At 35.3% G+C, this 21,582-nt stretch overlaps 1 protein-coding gene and 1 pseudogene across 11 annotated transcripts in view; one reads left to right on the top strand and one right to left on the bottom strand.

Moving 5' to 3' along the window:
* FAR1 (fatty acyl-CoA reductase 1) overlaps positions 1 to 21,582 on the bottom strand; it is a 60,153-nt gene that overhangs the window by 32,396 nt on the left and 6,175 nt on the right. For 10 of the 11 annotated variants that reach the window (XR_012076588.1, XM_072969542.1, XM_072969541.1 and 7 more), the window contains exon 3: positions 1,621 to 1,816. Coding sequence is in view for 10 of the 11 variants with exons in the window: in XM_072969539.1 (XP_072825640.1) it covers positions 1,621 to 1,816 (196 nt within the window). In the remaining variant the exon portion in view is untranslated. Of the gene's footprint in view, positions 1 to 1,620; positions 1,817 to 12,421; positions 12,441 to 21,582 lie in introns of those variants that run through there. The other variant, XM_072969544.1, reaches the window with a different exon arrangement.
* LOC102545448 (small ribosomal subunit protein eS24 pseudogene) lies at positions 17,615 to 18,026 on the top strand (annotated as a pseudogene).

Genomic DNA, 21,582 nt, shown 5'->3' with positions numbered 1-21,582 from the left:
AATTTTTAAATACTCCTGTAAAGGTCTCATTGTGCATCTTTTCTCTTTACTCTCTTAACTGTCCTTCTGTTATACTTTGTCACTCCCAGGAGACAAGCTTCCCACTACTGCCATAACCCATAAACTGACTTTTATTCCTGCTGTTTTTACCTCTGTTATTCTCAGTCGTCCTTCATCTTCTGATTTTGTCATCTTCTCTTCTAATTTTTGTCAACTTGGGCACCAAGCTTTTTGACATCAGCTTTGGGAAATTAAGCTATTTTCACTCAGTGTGTACCAGCTACAACTCTTACAACTAGTAAGCTATCCAACACTCAAGATTACTTTCCCCACTGTATCAAAAAGCCTTCCATCATCTTTGCCTTACTTTTTTATCTATTAGGGAAGTAATGTTATAAGCTAGAAAGAAATTTATTATATCAAGTCATTTGTGTTACCTCTGGCATCTATTAGCTACACAACTTCAGATAAAATGACAGCTTCTGAGACTCATTGTCCATATTTGTAAAATGGGATATATCAACATCTAGCCTATCAGAGCATAAGCTCAAGGTTCAATTGTCAGAGTTCACAGACACTGGATCTAACAATATGTAACCTTATAGAATGGGAACAGCACCAGTACTTATGCTATAGAGTTGTGATAAATACATATAAAGGTGTTTTGCACACAGTGCTTGGCACAAGGTAAGCACTCAATAAATATTAGTCATTATTAACTATGGATATCTACTGAAAGATCAAAACAGACTGGAATACAAATGTCTAATAAATTATTTCTTAATTCTAGAAAGTTGTTCATCAATAATTAGTCATCATATCTTTTGACACTTTTTCAGCAATTCTTTGCTCAGAGCAACTCGGAGGTTTCTGGGGTTTTGGGGTTTTTTTGTTGTTGTTGTTAGTATGTAAGTCAGCTGCCCTAGAAGGTTAAACGGTATCAGATACCTACCTAATAACTAAAAAACTACATAGCTACTGCACTAAACCACCATCGATGAATGTCAGATAAATTCATTCATTTTGAGAAAATTCAAAAGCTTCTGATTGTGAAATAATTTTATTCCAGCTCATTTCCATTTTTTCTCAGTAATATTTTTTCTTAAGGTTCAAAATGTATGACATATTCTTGTATTCTGTACTATCTCTCTGTCATCATGTTCTCATTCGTCAAATGGGAATATGTGACTTTGCTACCTCCACCTCCTAATACTGTTGTAGGGAACAATTAGTGCTTACAAATTTTTAACTGTTATCAAAGCACTGTGTCTCACAGCACAGTAGCATAATTAGAAACCACCTCTTAATTGTTACTGTTCTGAAAACCATTTAAAATATCTAGTAATTACAAATAACCTGCCTTAAATATTCTAAAAACACATTAAAGAGCTACCATAAAGGTAATTTAGAATTTGTTACACAGTTTTGCCCCCCATAGATGAAAGCTTTTTTCTCCTACTGTTCACAAGTCATATCCAGTTTATTGTTGTTCTATAGGATTTTTTTACTAATATTTTTCAGGATATTGAAGAAATACACCGAACTGTTGATGATTACAGTAATTATACACACAAACAAAGATGTTTTTCTCTCCTCCAAATGATCATTTTCCACACTTACCTTGCCACTAATTACTTCTTCTACTCGCTCCTGGGGTGTCTGTCCAGCTTTCTGTCTCACCAAAACATACACTGAATTCACCTTAGGACAAGACCTCAGCAACTTTTCCAGAAGTACCTTCCCAAGGAAACCAGTAGCTCCAGTGAGGAGGACATTCTTGCCTTCATAGTATTCTGGGATTGAAACCATTCTGATCCTAAGAAAAACATGACAAGTAAGCGTCAGTTCAAAGATTTATGTTCATTGTTATGTACTAAAAGTTAAAAAATCTCTTAGTAGTTAAGTAAGTATTTTAAAGAACTGGTAAAAATCATAGTTGAATATTAACAAGAAGGGATATTAACCTCTGGTTCATTGCTGTAAGGCAGAAACTACACAGGACTGAGACACTAGCTTCTAATCCCTGTGCTTTTTCCCTGGATCACCTCAGACAAGCCACTCACCTTCTGTGGGCCTGAGTTTTGTTAGTACAGTTTGTACCAAATGACCTCTAAAAATTCCTTCAGCAATAAGAACCCAAATCTTCATTTAAACCTCAGTTAAATCTGAAACACAAATGGTGTTTCTCTGTCTCCGAAAGTATTTATAACGCCAAATAGAGGTCAGCAGCAAGACTCAATAGCCTAGCTTGTATAACATGGTGGGGTGTCATATTCACCTATCACCACCAGTTGAAACAAGAAGAGGTTAACACCAAGTCCTTTCTCCTACATGTCTATAGTGACAACATATCCAAAAGGTGCTTAAATCTCCCTTTTAAAAACAGTCATAGTAAGAAATACACAGGCTGACTTATCCTTCCTACCCAATTCCACTGAAACAGCAGAAAAGACAGTAAACTAAGAGAATAAACAAACAAAAGAAGCACGATGAATGGAAAAAAAACAAGATGCAGAAGGATTCATGAAATATGTCACTATTCAAAGCTCAGCACATTCAAAACAATGCTATTTATTGTTTAGAAATGCACACACAATAATATTAATAGATACATGAGAGAAAGTGTAATACAATTAGAAAAGGCAATAAGGACCTTTCATTATATTTGTTTTCTCTAAGCTGGGGAGTAAATACGTGTATTTTATGTTCAAATTTTTCACAATTATAAAAAGAATAAATTCATAACAATTTGAAAAGCAGCAGCAGGCAGGAAGGAAGGAAAAACGAATTTCCATTACAAATAGATGAGACTAAACTGACAGAGAAGCCATAGCAGAAGAAATAACAACCCAGGCAAACACAGGAAAAGGACCATAAGGAGGCAAGAACTGCCCCAAACCCCTAAACACCAAGCTCAGGATCAAGAAGCTGAATCAAAGCATAGGGGAATAAAGGTAATTAAAGATTGCTCACAGAACAGCAGAGCCACTTCTGATAGTCTTACTTCCTGTATAAATTTTAGTTCTCAGGCTTAGTATCAAGATCTGCTGAGAAAAACATCCAGCATTGGTGATAGGGACAAAAGAGAAGTAGGGCTGAGCTTGAGGATGATCTAAAGATCCGCAAATGGAGGTGGGGAAGTGGAGGAATGAGAGGGAGTAAACAAACAGAACCAAAAGAAAAAGTCTTCAGAGCACTGGGCCCCAGAAATAAATTTTAGGTCCTCAGAATATCTGGCTGCTGCTGGCCTTTAAAACAAACTTATGCAGAGCTCTCAGTTGGGAATTCCACTTGAAGAAAAGCTCTTTTGGAAAAACAGATCTCAAAAAACTGAGAGGAAGCCAGTATCAGTTACCAAAACCAACAGTCTAGTCCTTCATAAATATGGATAACCCAGATCACCAGATATTTAAGAGATACCTACAAAATTAAGGACCAAAATAAAAAGCAACAGAACCAACCACAGCGAAAACGATAATGAAAAATTTAAAGAAAACTTGAACTCTAATACCCTCCAAGCCATTCGTAAGTATACTGCATCTATCAAATAAGAAACTATAATAAAAAAAAAGAATAAGAAAGCATTTGGAAATCAGAAATTCAGATGCAGAAAATTCAATCTATAAACAATCAGAATTATCAAGTAAATTTAAGAAGGTCACTAGATACAAGGTTTATGTGGGAAAAATAAATGTATTTCTATACACCAGCAACACACAGAAAATGAAGTTAAAAAAAAAAAACCTATACCACTTAGAATACCATCCAAAATACCAAAAAATTATGGAAAATATCAAGTATTGACTGGTGAAGATGTAAAGAAATTGGAACTCATGTGCTGATGGGAAAGCAAAATGACTCAGCTGCTATGGGTAAGTTTGGCAGTTCTTCAAAAAGTTAAACACAGAATTATCACATGGCCTTCATTCCACCCCCCAAAAACTGCAAATAGATACTCAAAACAAGTATATGTACACACATATACAGCAGTACTGTTCAAAACAGCGAAACAGTACAAACAATCCTAATGTCCATCAACAGATGAACGCATAAACAAACTGATATATACATATAATGGAATACTACTCAGTTGTAAAAAGAAATTAATTACTAATACATACTACAATGGGGGATGAACCTCAAAAACATTAGCACGGTGAAAAAGTCAGATATAAATGATCATATATTATATGATTTCATTTATATGAAATATCCAAAAGAGATAAATCCATAGTGACAGAAGGCAGACTGGTTGTTGGCAGGGGCTAAGGAGCGAGGAGAGAGGGCAGTGGAGGAAAACTGCTTAAAGAGCTTTAATTCTGAGTGATGGAAATGTTTTGGAACTAGACAGGTGGCAGCTGCAAAACATTGTGAATGTAATAATTCCCACTGAATTTCTCACTTTAAAATGGTTAATTTTATATTATGTGAATTTCACCCCAATGAATCATTTTTTTGAAAACATCAAATATTAGAAATAAATGTAAAGGATGTTTAAGACTAGTATTCTGAAAACTACAAAACAGAAATTAAACAATATTTAAATGGAGAGATATACTACATTCCTGGATCAGAAGACACCTTTATAAGATGTCAACTCACCATCCTTAGATTCAGTATAATCCCAATCAATATCTAAGCTGTGTGTGGAAACTAAGATTCTTAAATGTTACAGAAATGCAAAGCCAAGCCAAGCATGAAGAATAACAAACCTGGAGAACTTACATTACCACATATCAAGATGTATTATAAAGCTACAGAAATGTAGTATATGGACAAGAAGTAAATAGTATAGTCAACTGGATATCCATACAGAAAAAAATGAATCTTGATTTTATCTATATCATACCACACACAAAAATGAATTCCAGGTAGACTATGTGAAAGGTAAAATAATTATAATTCTAGAAGATGACAGAGAATATCTCCATGATCCTGGGGTAGGCAAACATTTCTTTAATAAGACACAAGAAGTGCTAATCAAAAAGGAAAAACACAGACAAATTGGAAGACACTAAAACTGAGTTCATGTCACAACACTATTAATAAGGAGAAAAGGCAAACCAGGTAAAAGATATCTGTAATTATGTATAATGACAACTGATTATTACTATTGAGAATATATGAAGAACTAGAAGTCAATAAGAGAAAAAACAATAGAAAAATGGAAAAGGCTTAACAGACACAAGGAAGCATAAAGAAGGAGAGTATCCAAATGGCATTACAAAAAATATCCAAATGGCCTATTAGCACATAAAAAGGACTGAACTTCATCAGTTATCAAACCTCAATGTCAGCCCACTACACTGTCCCCAGAATGGCTAAAATAAAAAAGACAGACAATTCACAGCATTGGTAAGGTTGCAGGTAGAAAAACTGGAACTTTCACCGACTGCAAGAGAAAGTATAGATTGGTATAACACTTAGTAAAAGTAGTACTACCTAATAAAGCTGAATAATCACTAACATGTGATAAAGCAATGTCATTCCTAATGATACACCCAACAGAAATGAATACACGTATTTACCAAAAGACTTATAAACAATGTTTACAGCAGCACTATTTTACTGGCCCCAAATTTTAAAAATCCAAATGTTTGTCAACAGTTTATCATATAAATTGTACTATATTCATACAATTTATACAATGGAATATTAAAAAACAATGAAAATGAAGTAACTATCACTACATTACACACAACATGGATGGGGCTCACAAAGACAACACTGAGTCACTGTGGTCAGATACAAAAAATATATACTATATTCTAACATGTACATTAAGCTCAACAACAGGCAAAACTCATATATGGTTAAAAGTCAGAACAATGGTTATTTCCCACGGCAGGAAGAGGTAGTGAACAGAAGAAGGTGTGTGTGAGGGAGGCTTCTGGGATACTGGTTATGCTCTATTTCTTGATTTGGGTGGCTCATTTTTAAAAACTCATCAAGCTATACATAGGGTTTATGGACCTTTTAAACGTATGTTACACATCAATAAAAAGTTTACTTTTAAAAGTAAAAGCAAACATAGGGTGACCACATGTCCTGGTTTGTCTGGAACATGGTTCTATACATTATCCAAGCTTAATTTTGATTAGAGTCCCCTTTTCAAGAGTGTTCCAGTTTTCACAGTGGGGTTACTCTACTTACAAGCTGCTTCAGGTCCTCAATAAGACTACTTCAAGATTTCACTGACCCAAATCCTAATTAAAACTACAGAGCATTACAGTTAAAATGTTCTCACAGGGGACAAATAAAGAATAATTCTGCATCAATATACCTGAGGAATCTGGCAGGCATTAATGACAATTACATTCTAAATACATGTTAAACACAGTGTCCTGAGCACATGACCTAGAACAAGTTATCTAATTCTCTGAGCTTCATTTTCTTTATATGTAAAAATTTCTTCAACAAATATTTGTTAAGAATCTACTAAATACCAGGCACCAGAAAGTTTTCTACAGGTGTTAACATGTATTTAAGACAGAAAAAGATATTAAGCAGTTTTTCCTTGAATAATAGAGGATTTATAGCCTGAATATGTGATTGGCTTAACCCTAAAGAAAACATAACTATGTGCTTTCTTCCTCATCTACCAGGACACCCTCCCTATAAACCCTAAACAACAAATCTGTTAACACCAAATAGCAGAAAACTTTTACCAAACAACTCTCTCTCCTTAACAGTATAAAGATTATCTTCTAAGAGTGGCAGAATGAAACTGCTTTTTATCAGTTTTAGGTAACTATCTTAAAGCTACTTGCATGTGATTTTATCCTACTATAAATATAAAGCTTTATGGTTTTCTTCATGGAAGAAAGAACAGAATTCCCACAACTCCCCCACTTATCACAATGCAACCAAAAACACTACAAGCACCAAGTATTTTTAAACTGTCTCCAGGTATTCTTGGAAGTATTCCACCCACCAGTACACTTTACCCTATTAACTTACTGGTAAAGCCAGCACACATGAGAATTCTTTCAAAAGAAAAGTGTAGACATCACATCTTTCACATAGTCCTGCCAGATGGCCAGAAGCTACAGGAAAAGCAGAAGTCAAGAAAAAAGTGCTACCGATTCTCCCAGCGCATGCTGTCTAGATTCATACTATGTGATTCTACAACACAGTGAGATATTTAAGGCTCTGATCATCTACTGAAAAGAAGCTGCAGCATTGCAATAAGGAAAGCAGTAGTACCATTCCATGTGCCAGGGTAGAGGAGCTGTGAAATGTGATGTAAATTTATTTTCCCTGTACTTGCGCTGCCTTAGGAAACACCACCTAGCAGTGGCAGCTGGGTATTTTCTTAAAAAAAAAAAAAAAAACAAAAACCTTATCCTGTGGTTAAGTAAAAGTTAAAGAGGCAAAATCTTTCTGAAGACCAGCAAAATGGTGGGTATCAAATATCAATTATTTTCAAGGCTTTCTTCCTCAAATGAGTTTTCCCAGTGGGTTTTTTGTTATGCATTTATATTTACATTAAGAGAACATACTACAAAGCTACTTAAACTCCTAGCGATGAATGTATCTTAGTTTAAGTCCAGGCTTTGCCACTTTGAAGCTATGAGATCCTAAGATAAAACTACTACTTTGAACCTGTTTCCTTATCTGTAAAAGGAGAACATGTAGGTCTCATGGGCAAAAAGAGCCTGAAATGAGCACAAATGGAGAAACCACAGAGAGATTCTAAGATAGCAATCACCTACTCAATATAAACTGCACCCTTGTAAAATAATTGCAGTCTCTTAATGAAAGTCCTAATATTGATGGAAGGCCAATCATGTTGTCTCATTCGTTTTAGAAACCTAGTTAAGATAAATAGAGAGAAGATCCTCTCTCTCATTATCAACTTTTAAAAAAAGTTCTTTATAGACAAAGCAATTAAAGTTAGAGGCTGGGGTATTACAATAACAAGAAAATCACATAAATCTACTTTAAAAAAGCAATCCTTTAGTGCCAAAAAATGGGAATTCTTTTGCTTGTGTTAGAGCTGAAAACAACTCAAATTAAAACTTTTAATATACTTTCAACTAGTTGTTGCAGACACTTGCTAAGCAGAAAGACAAATGTGAATAAGTATATGGAGATTAGGGTAGGGTAGGAGGAAGGAACAAGAAAGAGGCAGGTCCATGGGCTTGAAGCTAGCAATTTTTCTTGTCTAAGGTCACTCAGTACACATAAATGGACAAGACAAATGTGAACCAGTATCTTCTTTTTTTTAAAAAAATTTTAAATTGAAGAAAAATTGATTTACAGTGTGTTAGTTTCTGATGTACAGCAAAATGACTCAATTACACATACACATATTCTTCTTCAGATTCTTTTCTATTACAGGTTATTACAAGATATTTAATATAGTTCCCTGTGTTATACAGTAGGTCCTTGTTGTTTCTCTGTTTTATATATAGTAGTGTGTATATGTTAATCCCAAACTCCTTATTTATCCACCCCCACCCTTTTTCCCTTTTGGAAACCACAGTTTGTTTTCTATGAGTCTATTTCTGGTTTGCAAATAAGTTCATTTGTGTCATTTTTTTAGATTCCACATATAAGAGAGATCATTTATTTGAGGGTATAAAAAGTTTCTACTTGTCTTATAGTGAGGTAAAGACAACAACTTATGAGTAAGGTCTAAGTGCACAGCACTGGAAAAGAAGTTCAAAGAAACTAAAGAGGTTGTCTAGAAGGTCCCTTCCACTGTTAAAGTTGTATGATTCACCGTAAGAGGAACAGCATTCTTCACTACAGAGCCTTCTTGAAGGCTTATAACAGACAAGAATGTGCTCCACAGAAATTTTAGCATATGAAATAAGGCAAATCCTGGCTAAAAAAATTCTTAAAATTCCGTACCACTTCACAATAAAAGTTGATAGGCTACCAACACAATTTAGAAATGAGACTATTGACTGGTTCAGGGAGACTCTTAAACAATTAAAATTCAAAGGCAATTAGACTTTACCAGTATTTCCCCAAGGTCCATTTCCAGAAGCACCCAAACAGAGTGAGAAAGGAAGAGGTGTACAGTCAAACTTAGAACTTGACTCAAAAGACCACCTAGATGTACTCAATTATTGCCACTACAATTTTAAATAAAAAGATATCATTCTCAGGTTAAGAAATAAGCACTTACCAAAAAGGTTAGTGGATTTATTTCCAACTCTACTCTATCCACTGGAAGACCTTTCCTAAACAGAATCATTTATTGGAATATTGGAAACAAAAAAGGGCAGTAGAGGTAATAAACTAAGGCAGAAGACAAGAAGCTCTGGGGTCGTGCTTAAGATTAACAACAAAATTCAAACATGTTTTTAAAAATATCTATACCAAGATATACAAAAATCTATAATGAATACATATATTATGTGTTGGACTTAACTACTTTTGAAAAACAGTGAGTTTTGCCTAAGGGAGCATAGAGGTTCAGAATTTGTACCCCAAAGCATATCACTATGGCATGTAGGTTACTTTGAACTGAAGGAACTGAGATCCAACAGATGCAGAAAGAAGTCTTCTTAAAGCTTCCATATGTGATTAAAAGCAGAAACTTCTAAGAAATGAGGACTGCCACAAGAAGGACTCTGGGTGAGTTTCACGGCCATGAAACGTATAGAAAGTTAGCACTGAGATTGAGTTTGCACAAACTTTACTAAAATAGCCCACATCTTCTGTTAGTTTTCCCATATATTTACCTTCCCACAATTTACTGCCGCTAGTAGCCCAAATGCCTTTTCCTTTGTCTAGTCATTTCTCTATAATTATAACCTTTTGTTAATATGGTGTATAAGCTCTCAAGTCTAACCATCTCTTTTGGAGTTTTCACTTCTTTTCTGTGAAGCCTTCATGCACATTTTAAAAAAAATGTATATATGCCTTTTCTCTTATTAGTCTGTCCTTTGTCAGTTTAATTCACAAGAATCAGTCCTAGAACATTAGAGGACATAAAAAAGGTTTTTCTCCCCTACATCTCTTGAACTATTAAGAAACCAAATCTCTAGAGAAGCCAATTTCAGTACTATGTTAAGTCTGGCCCTGCTATAAACTGCTTCCTGATAAATAAGGTAGGCCCTTGGCGGAAACAAGTCTTTCAGATAACCCAATGCCATGCTGTAGTGGGAACCCATGGACTCTGAGTCTAGCTAGCAAGGCTGGGTTGGAATCCAGGCTCATCCATTCATCTTGGGGCTGAGCTTACCTACCTGTTTGGCTCTGTAATTTCCTCATGTCTAAAACATATAGCATACACACCCTCTCCCTTCACTTCATAGCATCATGTATAAGGATTAAATGTAATAACACATAAAAGGCTGGGCACATAGTTACATTTCCTTATTCATCTTCGCCACACTTCTTTGGCACTGATTCTTGGTATGGTCCCTTAGCAATCAGTCCGATCTGCGATATTTCAATCTAAAAAAATTTAATGATCCTTTCTTCTGGAAATAATCATTTACTTATGAGTATAATTTTTAGAGTAGGAAAATCTTTTTACTACCAAAGTAAAACTAATTACTATATTATCTGTGGACTATATACTATTATATTCACATGCACATATATTCATTTTTTAATTCTGGGAAGGAAATTAATGATTTTAGGAGAAGTAGGTTTAAACCAAACCTCTGAGGGCTTGAAAAACAACTGACAAGCCATACCTACTTATGCTGAAAGAAGGGTTAACAAGCCTTTAAATGCTTCCTAAGGTAGAAAATCAGGTTAGTCTCAGAACAGTTTTATTAGTAGCAATGTACTTGGGTAATCCCTCTACCCTGGGGGTTCTCAAACTTGTAGATGGTGGTATAGAACAACTAGATGGGTAAAAAATATAAATTAAAAGTAAACAGGAAAAAAAAGGCTCTTATCCATCTTTAAAGATGTTCAACCTTACTCATTGAGAAAAATGCAAATTAGGACTACAAGATTGATTTTTTTCACTTATGAGACTTAAAGACACACAAAAAAGATAAAATGGACATAGGGAACAGAGACTTCTATATTGCTGGTAGGGCCTCAAATTAGTTCAGTGTCCATGGGGGGTTAATCTGGCCTATCTATCAAATATTAAATGCTCATTACCTTTGACCCAGTAATTATACTTCTTTTTTTTTCCCCCAGTAATTATACTTCTTTTTTTTTCCCCCAGTAATTATACTTCTAAAAATTTAGCCTGAAGCTATTCTAGCTATACTTACATGTGTGTGTGAGCTGATGTATTCATTGCTGCATTGATAGCAAAAGACTGACAACCTAAATGTCCACCAGTAGGGGACTGGGCAAACAAACTGGCATATTCCTGTAATAAATAGTATACTCTACAACTGAAAAGGGAAGAGGTGGTTCAACAAATATTGATATGCAACAGCATTCATAATAAATTTTAAAAGCCAAGATGTAATATACTATATGAAATACCTTTTATGGAAAAGGAATGAAAAAATTCATATGCTTATAAATACATACTTCTCTGGCAAAACAAAACAAAACAAAAAACCAGTAATGATGGCTGCCTCTGGGAGAGAGAACTGGATAACTTGGGAACAGAGATGATGGGCATTTACTTTTCACTATATATCTTTAGTTCATTGTTCAATTATGTAGTAAGTGCATGTACTACCTATTTTTATTTTTTATTTTTTTAACATTTTTTATTGATTTATAATCATTTTACAATGTTGTGTCAAATTCCGTACTATTTTTAAAAACCACTGTTTTTGTAAAATGGAAAAATCAAAAGGTACCAAAAAAATATTTGAAAGCACTGATATTCCCCTCAATTAGCTAGTTTCCACTATCTTTTGTCTTATAACACTTGACAAACTTATTTTCATCTATTGCGAAACAAGTCTGAAAAATCTTTTTTATAGTGAAAATAAAAGACTACCATTGTATTTTTAAAAAAGGTATTATCTTTCTTCTGCTAATCTTTATGTCTTAAAATTTTAATTTCATTTCCTTTTTAGATAGAAAATCTACTTTTTAGATTAAAAACCAGATGATGATTTAACTATAAAACTGTTGCTTAACACGACTCTTAACAGGCTGGATTTCCTAAATGGAATGTGAAAAATTCTTCCCACATCAGAGTAATGTTGATCTTGGAATCAGATGCCCCCCTCTCCCATCTCCTGAGAGAATCCCTACGTTCACCATAATCACAGAGAAGTCAAGTACACAAAACTCCCAAATACAGTCCTGCAGTGAACTTTAGACTGGCTCTGCCTGTATATTTCTTTCTTCAGTATTTATTGAACATAAACAGTAAAAACTGATAGAGTATTTGTAAGAACTCTTAGTTTCATGTTTTAGGTGCTATAAATTTATTTAGGGAAACTTAGCACTGAATATGAAAAGTCTCTAGACAATGTCTAAACATTCATTCCAGTTTCCTACAAATTTCCATCACCTACAGTTATACCTTAGAGTAGGGTCTCTTTAGTTGTCTTCCTCTTAAAAATTGGCTCCTCTGTGCCTTTTGGAAGTAAACAAACTCAAAGTTAAAAATCTAACAATGGAGACAGTGGGGAGAGAAAACAGACAAAGAATTAGCTATTTCATCTAACTGTTCATTAGGATTTACAGATTGACTCCCAATCAGGGGCAATTTCATATTTAACACAGCCACATCCAATGCTGTTTTGTCCTGTTGTCCTATAACTCTAAGCTGGAGGACCACTTGGCAGGAGTATTGAAGGAAATTCAAGCAGCAGTAGATAGAATGCTGAGCTAAATGGTCTTTTAATATCCCTTAGATTCCATGATTGAAAAAGTAAAAAAAAAAAAAAAAAACCAAAAAAACTTCAAATATCCTTAAAAGGAGGGAATTAATTCCAAAATATTCTAAACGAAGAGTTGGCAAAGGTTTCTTTAAAGGGTAAAGTAGTAAACATTTTCAGCTTGTGGGTCATATAATCTTAGTAGCAACTACTCAATTCTGACATTTGGAGCATAAAACCAGCCATGAACATTTAAGTTAAACAAATGGGCATGGCTGTGTTCCAGTAAAACTTTATTTACAAAAACAGGAAGACAGTTTGCAGATCCTAGTTTGCCAACCTTTGTTGTAAATAAAAGATTCTGAATATACTACATTCAGAAAAATGAACTGCTGAGAAGAGTATCAATGGGAAACCACAGCACGGTCAAAATGTCCATTGGGTATTATTCCACTATTACTAGAGTTACTGTGCATAACACTCTAAATTTTCACTTGTTTTTCCACTGAAAGGGAAATGGAGATTAAGTATTCCTATCAGATAGAAATTAATACTCTTTAATCCAGAAGTTCATGAATAGGGTTAGAGGGGCGGGATAGGGAATCTAAGAATATGTTAAAGTTTCATGTAAAATATTGTTGCGAGTGTTTGTATGTATGTGTGTACAAGTATGCATTCCCATGCATATCATCTGCACATTTTTCCAGGGGAAAAACCCACTGTTTTTATCAGATTCTCAAAAGGGTCAATGAGCCTAAACAGTTAAAAATTACTATCAAATTTTATATGTACTATTGTATATGCTAGAGGCAAGGGAGACTTAAAGTACAAAGAAAAGAGCTTCATGGTCACTGATTAAAAACCCCATTCACATCTAATCTGGAATAAAATTGTGTAAATGGTTAAAACATAATTATACCCATCTCCCTAGAAGACTGTTATAGATTTAACTGTGTTCCCCCTAAAAGGATATGTTGAAATCCCAATCCTCAGAATGTGACCCTATTTTGAAACAGGTTTGTTGAAGGTGTCATTAATTAAGGTAAATGACATAACACTGGAGCAGAGTGGATCTCTAAACCAACATCCCTGGTGTCCTTACAAGAGAAAGGGCACGTGAAGACACAGACACACACAGGGAGAACTCCACATGACAACAAAAGCAGAGACGGGAGTTACACAGCTACAAGCCAAGATGTGCCAAAACTGCCAAGAAAAAAACTACGAAGAGGCAAGGAAGGACTCCCTTACAGGTTTCAGAGAGAGCGTAGATTTTGGACCTCTAACCTCCAGAACTATGAGACAATAAATTTCTGTTGTTTTAAGCCACCCAGTTTGTGGTACTTTGTTACAGCAGCCCTAGGAAATTAATAGAAGGCCAAATATTTTGGTAACTAAAATTAAGGTACAGAGCAAAAGGCCTTCTAAAGATGATCAAATGCTCTCATGCCACAGCAAACATACCATGGGTACTTTCTTATACACGACACAGTTTCAATTACCAAAATACAATCTACTAAATATTTAAGGATGGAATGGCTTTTCCAAGTGGGTACGGGAAAGAATGGTAGAAAAAGTTTTATATATCAAAGGTAAAAGATCAAAATACAGTTAATGTTCAAATCCCAGAACAAATCACTAGGGTGTATCACTGACTGTACATCTGTGTACAGTCAAATCTCAGTATATAGTAGCTGATTCAGGAGAACTGATGTTCTGAATATCTATTGCCATGTAACAGAATTACTCTAAAAGTTAGTTTTTTAAACAACAATAATCATTTTATTCTCTCTCACAGTATCTGCAAGTTAGGAATTTGGGAAGGGCTCAACTAAGCAGTTTTAACTGAACTAGGTTCTAGCTCCTGATCTTAGAGCCTCTTCACATGGTCTCTCCACATGAGGTAGTATGGGCTTCCTTATAGCATGGCAATCTCAGCCTACACTGCTTACAGAGCTGCTGAAGATTCAAGACCAGTATTCTGGCAAGTTGGGTAGAAGCACATCTTTTCTGACCACACCTTGGAAGTCAGTATAGTATAACTTCTGCTATATTCTGTTGCTTGCAAGTGATTCACAAGACCACTCAAATTCAAGGGAAGGGGACATAAACCTCACCTCAGGATAACAGAGTAGTCAAGATCACACTGAAAGATCATGTGAAAAGGGAGATATTGTTACAACCATCTTTAGAAAATGCAACCTGCCACAAAGAACATGATGAAGTAACTGCTTATTACTCTTGAGACCATCATCTATTTGAAACCGTGCCCTTATAGTTAACAGAAACTGGTGAATAGAAGAAATTCTTGAGCTTGTCTTACAGAATAGCAGCTAAGCTAACAGCTTATTAAAAACCCCTCTGCTTGTAACCTAACTTCACTGATCAAGCTCACCTTAATTCTTTCTTTTGACTCCTTAACTGTCCCCTATAGATAACACCTCTGTTGTATGAGTCCCTAAAGTACTGGGGGCTTACACTGTTTTTCAGAAACTTGGAGTCAGCTCTTCTTCAGTTTCAGCCAGCTAAGATAGGTTGGGACCACTGACCCTAAAACTGGGCCTGTGCAGGTGTTCAGTGAATGACCTTTTGACGTTAGAGGGCCAAAAACTCCACCCTCAGATCATGCTAAGTACCTCATTTTTTAACATACATCTCAAGAAGTATGTAACTCAAATACATCTGCAAAGAACACCAATTACTTCACCGTTCCCCTACCTCCAATCACCTTTCCTCAGGCCTAAGATCCCTCTGCTTCTTTACTGCATAGATATCTCAAACCGCTTATCTTCAGGGGAGGTATAGCTGAGATTTGTTCTTCTATCTACTCCACTTGGCTGCCTCCTGAATAAACCCTTTCTCTGCTGCAAACCTCAGTGTCTCAGCATTTGGCTTGCTCAATGTCAAGCAAATGAACCCGGCTCAGTAACAAATCTGACCCATGCTGAACCTACTTCATGGGACTGTGGAACAGCAGAGTATTCCTTACTACATTTTTAAGCTACCAAGTACAGATGATCCTTGAACAACACAAGTTTGAACTACATGGGTGCACTTATACGCAGGTTTTTTCCACAGTAAATGTGTACTACAGTACTACACAACATGCAGTTGATTGAATCTGAGGACGTGGAATCATGGATACAGAGGACCAACTGTAAAATTATATGCAGATCTTTGACTTTGGGAGAATTGGCACCCCTAACTCCCACAGCTGTTCCAGGGTCAACTGTATTTTTACTACCAAATAACTTCATTCACTGAATAAAAAGTTCATTTTCCCATATTTGCTTAACTGTGAACTTCTAACAAGCAGGATACCACTTAGAGTTGTCACACTTCTAGCCAAAAACAAGCCAATTCATTTCAGTTAGACTATTAAGGGGTCTCACATTACAGGTAAGTATATACTTTCTTTTAAGATGTCTGATAGACTCCCATCTGGAGGCATACTGGGTACCACTGGTCTAGTATCTTTTTACTGTATTTTAATAACTCTAGAGTCTTTAGTGTTTTGGTTAAGACTCAACATAAAAGAAAACCTCCTCTGCAAGTGAGCTGTAAGCAACAAATGAAGGACCAAAATGCAAATTCAAAATGTACAAACTACTGCAGTCAAACTGATAAGAATAGTGGGTTCCTTTCTCCTTTCAAAAATTAAGGCTTATAAGGCATTTTTCCACAAACAAAAGAATAGCTCAAACATCTTGGTTAACATTTCTTTTTTTCAATAAAAGATGCTAGTGTCCAACCCTGCTGTAAGCACTCATTGAAGTAAATATAATGGCCACTCTGTTTGCCTACACAGACACTGATATACCAATATTTAACTCTCTGTATCCAATTTTCCCCAGCGTCTAAGATATTTCTTGGTAGTAAGGAACTCAACTGATTCATTAGTTCTTAGGGCACTGCACAGCTACTTTGTATACTGATGCTGCTCTATAAACATGGCACTTCAGCAAGTTAAAATGCTTCTATGACTTCATTATCCTGGAAAATATCAGACACTAAGAAAAATCAGACTAAATTCCTTGAGTGATATAAGTGATAAAAAAATCAAACAAAAAAATCTTAAAAAGTCAAGTTCAGAGAAGGAGAAGGCAATAGCTCAGTGGTAGAGTGCACGGTTAGCATGCGCAAGGTCCTGGGTTCAATCTCCAGTACCTCCATTAAAAAAAAAATTAAACTAAAAATTTTTCAAAAGTCAAGTTCTACTTCATCAGAGAGGAAATGTCAATTCTATAGTATTAAAATTACCTGCTGACAGGAAAAAATTTTTAGCAATATCCATTTTCCATTGTTTCTGTCCTCAAGGCCTGTACCAGTAAGGTAACTGCTCTACTGTAAAGCACACAGAAGGGCTGTGCTCTTGTTGACACAGTTTGGTAATAAACAGTTCCACGGCTTGCAAAACATGTATTCAATTCCATTGTAAAATTTTTAAAAAGTAATCTCCAAAAGTCACATACGATTCTTATTTAGATACTGTGCTACTGTCTCTCCTTAAAAAGTTTTCATGTTAAGACATGTAATTTTTATCTTAATATGTTCAGACTCAGGAAAGTGAAATATAGGATTCCAGTATACAAAGGTATAAATATTTTAAGTGTATTACCAAAGATAAAGCTTCTCAAACTTTACCAACAGAGGAAACTGAAATATCCTGTTTTGCTTCAAAATTCATGAAAGCTGAGCATCTCATTCCATAAGGTAACTAAAGATTAACATAAAAATATTTCACTCTGAAAAATATGAAAACAAATACATGTATATTCACGTATGACTGAAACATTGTGCTGAACACCAGAAACTGACACAACATTGTAAACTGACTATTCTTCAATAAAAAAAAAACTCTTTTTCTCCCTGATTGCTTGATGATCAGCCATCTCATGAATGATACAATAACTCTCTAGACCAGGAAGTTTGTGACCAACTGACTACTTCAGCAGAAACAAATGGTCATCGACGTCCTTCACTCTGGGAAAGCAAAGCAGCTAAGACAGAAATTTGGGGAAAACTAGCCAAAATGTACAAGACCATACCAGATGTTATGTTTGTATTTGGATTCAGGACCCATTTTGGTGGTGGCAAAACAACCGGCTTTAGCAGCATTTATAATTCCTTGGATTATGCAAAGTAAAACGAACCCAAACATAGATCTGCAAGATATGGCCTGTATGAGAAAAAAAAGACTTCGAGAAAACACTAGAAGGAACCTTTTTGAGAAGAGGCAAGGGGACTGCAAAGGCCAGTGTTGGTGCTGGCAAAAGAAAGCTGGTGAATGGACAACGGAAGGAGTAAAGACTCTGCAGCAACTGTATCTGTGGTGATTCTGCAGACTTTTCACTAGAGGATTAATAAATTAGGAACTTTAATATGAAAAAAGATATGAATGTTTCATGTTACTCAGTAAAACTGATTTTAACAGGAAAATGTACCACATATACCCTAAACACTATACGTAGGCTACATACAAGTTTATCCCCAAAATTGCCTCAGGCTAATCATGTTATCTTGTGTGGTCTAATTTAAAATTACTGAAGCCTATTCATTAAGATTAACAACTTTTTTAAAAAAATTTGTTGTTTGGGGGGGTAATTAGGTTTATTTATTTATTATTATTGTTATTTTTTATCGAAAGAATGTACTGGGGATTGAACCCACAACCTCGTGCATGCTAGGTATGCACTCTAATCACTGAGCTATATCCTCCCCTCAGCCAACTTTGTAGAATCAGGTATTCCACTGGTTGTAGAAGCATTTAGACTCTGATTAAAAGTAGTTTATACTCAGTCTGGTTATTATAGCAAATGATTGGCAACTCTTAACTACAGAAAAGTACTTTGAACCTCCTGTTGTATGCTGTATTTCCTCTCTGTTTCTTTCATATCACTTTCTCATGAAGCCTTCTGAATCTGTTCCCAGCGCTGAACCTAAAAACAGGCTCTATTCTGCCAAGGCAGCATTTTCAAATTGTGCTAAATGGGGCTGGGAAATTGTATATTTTATCCGCAACCAGGAAATCAGCAAAGTACATTAGCACATCAAAGACCTACAAAATTTCCTGAGGTAAAAAACCCACAGATCTCTTTTCAGGCCTAGCCCTTCACCAATTTCCCAACACAATTAGGGAAACAATGCTTCTGAAAAGCTCACTGATTACCATATCAGCCCTCTAAGGTAATGATTGCACAGACAGGGCCAAACCTCCCATGGACAATGATTTAGAAAGCCATGACCTTCTTTTGATCCATAAGGCTACTTTGAATAAACTATTTAGCCAGTTACAAAGAGGTGCAAAAACGAACATGTTATTAGAATGTACCAAAGACTTCAGTTCATATACAATTAATAACTGATTGCTGCAACTCACAATCTCGCAAAGCTCCTACCACATATACACACTCAAGAGCTGGAATTCAGTAATTTTAACAGGAATAATCGCTGTCAGTGAAACTCTGTTGTCTTCAGCTGGTCATAGTTTTCAATTATCATTATTCTCATTTTCTAATTAAAAATCATCATTAGTTGAGCTTCATTATTATCATTTTAGTTGTCTTATTACACCTGCAGAATATATTATACAATTCCATCACTGGAATTTGAGGCTTACAGTTTTCCAACTAGTCTAGACTTAAAGCATATTCAGTGATTCAATTAGGAAACATCCATATCCCTAACTGCTGAAGAAAATCACTTTCCCCAAAAATGCTTATACTTTGACAATTTAGTTATTATTATTCCACTAGAAAGTGGGAATTATTGAGGTAAAGAATGACATAGCTAAAGGGCCTAGATTAAAAAGAGCTTGAGGGTCACTGTTTAAAGGATCCTTACACCAGCTATGGGGCCACTAATGTAGGGGCTGGTCTTCTCCCTGGCCAGCAGGTCCACATCAACCAAATGTGGCATAAAGATTTGAAATCAGAGCTCTTCATGGAAGCTCTTCTCTGAACTTGGATGTCATCCCTCCAGTCTCTAGTTTTAAGTAGGAAGCTTACAGGAATGTCTGAAAACAATCAAATCTCATAACAAAGCCTCTTCTCAAAATCTTTTCCTGATTTATCTTTAAAACTTTGCCAGGTTCATATGTACAGCTTGTAATTAAATGCTGTCAAGCAGGAATCGACATAGAAAGGTATAGAAAATAGGAGGGAAGTGTTTGATGACTTTGTGGATTCTTAGTGTCTTGTTTCCAGCTGTGAAACTGACTTCAGCGCCTAAGAAGCCTAGCCAGTAAGCCTTGTAACTATGGGTTACTGTGCTAAAGACGGGATGAGAACATATACAGCAAAGTAAAAACTTTAGCTTTAGTGTATAAAACCTCAGTAAATTCTTAGTCAATTATTCAACAAAGAATCAGTCACAATGCCGAAAACTCTAGCATTAGGTATTTCCTTCTCCAGAAACTGAAATCCAGAATGAAAAGACAGCCAAGATAAGTAAGTGCAACAAACTTACCAAAAATAAGGTAGAGTAATGAAAAACTACACTGTTGGGACTGCCACTAACCACCTGACCTTGGGAAAGTCAATTAACTGCTCTGCTCATTCATAAAATTCATTGAAGAGGAGCCAAATCACTGATGGATAAAGCCCCTTCTAGCTCTCAAAGTTTATATATTACTATGTACTTGAATAAGTTGTTTCCTAGTAGTACCTTAGATACTAAGAAAATTATTAACTCCAACGGGTCACAAGGGTTATCACTTTAAAGCAATACACCTAGAATTCACTGATCTTCAAACAACCTACGCACTGCTCTGTAGGTCAAATGTCCCATTAGCAGATAACTGACCTGTTTCTTTCTATCTCCTAAGGATTCTGCTTATGCTCATAACCATTACAATGATTATATTTTAGGTACAATCCACAAGTTTTTAAAACCATATATTTCTAAGTAATTTATTTAGGACCGTTCTTCAAACAAGATGGATGATAAAAACTTATGATATCAGGGCTCAACTGAGAATCAATCCTTTGTCAGCCCAACATGCATTTCTAAGCTGCTGTATCATATCTAGGAGTTATTTTAACACAAATGTGAACCTCAAAATACTTTAACAGTTCCTTTCCTCCACAGATCTTAACTATTTAAGGACAAGAGAGGTCAAAGAAATTTCTTCCTTTACCTCTGAAAAAATAGTATTTAGGCATTTATTCATTCTTCTTTTTTCTTTTTTTGCGGGGAAGGTAACTAGATTTTTTTTTATTGGAGGTATGGGGATTGAACCTATATGCCTAGCACTGAGCTATACCCTCCCCATTTATTCATTCTTAAGTTCTTAAGTCCTATACTACTTTCTGTTGTTTCAGGATGGATAGCAGCCATTATATAAAGTTCCATACACTGATTTCAAAAATGTTGGTAAAATCATTCCTACATATTCATTAAACTGGCTACAGCTTCTTTTTCCCCAAGAATCCAATTCAGAATTGGTCTTTTTTCAAATTAGGCATTTCCATAATGAAGTTTATAATTTCATTCAATAACGAAAAACACTTGCTTTTAAAAAGTGAGGCACACACAAATAAATTTATGCTGAATTTCAGCAGTATGCTTTCTGCCTATACACTAAAGAATGAATTACTAAACCAGAATCCATAAATCGTCGAAGATACCTGAATGGCTTTTGAAAGTCTTATTAACCTTCTGAAATTATATGAAAAACTAAGTGTATACGTAAATTTTTTTCTGAGAAGAGATAGCACAAAGCTTTGAGGAGATACTGAAAGAGGTTCATGACCTCTGACTAAGACTCTCTGCATTATACAATGTATTTTAAGATCTTAATTCTCAACTAATATTTCAAAGTATTTACGTTAATACTCAAAAACAGTAAGATACAGTGGTAAGA

The sequence above is a fragment of the Vicugna pacos genome, chromosome 10 (assembly GCF_048564905.1).
Source record: "Vicugna pacos chromosome 10, VicPac4, whole genome shotgun sequence".
In the NCBI taxonomy this organism is placed as follows: domain Eukaryota; kingdom Metazoa; phylum Chordata; class Mammalia; order Artiodactyla; family Camelidae; genus Vicugna; species Vicugna pacos.
Note: the sequence above shows the minus strand (reverse complement) of the source record. Positions and strands in the feature narration are given on the sequence as shown.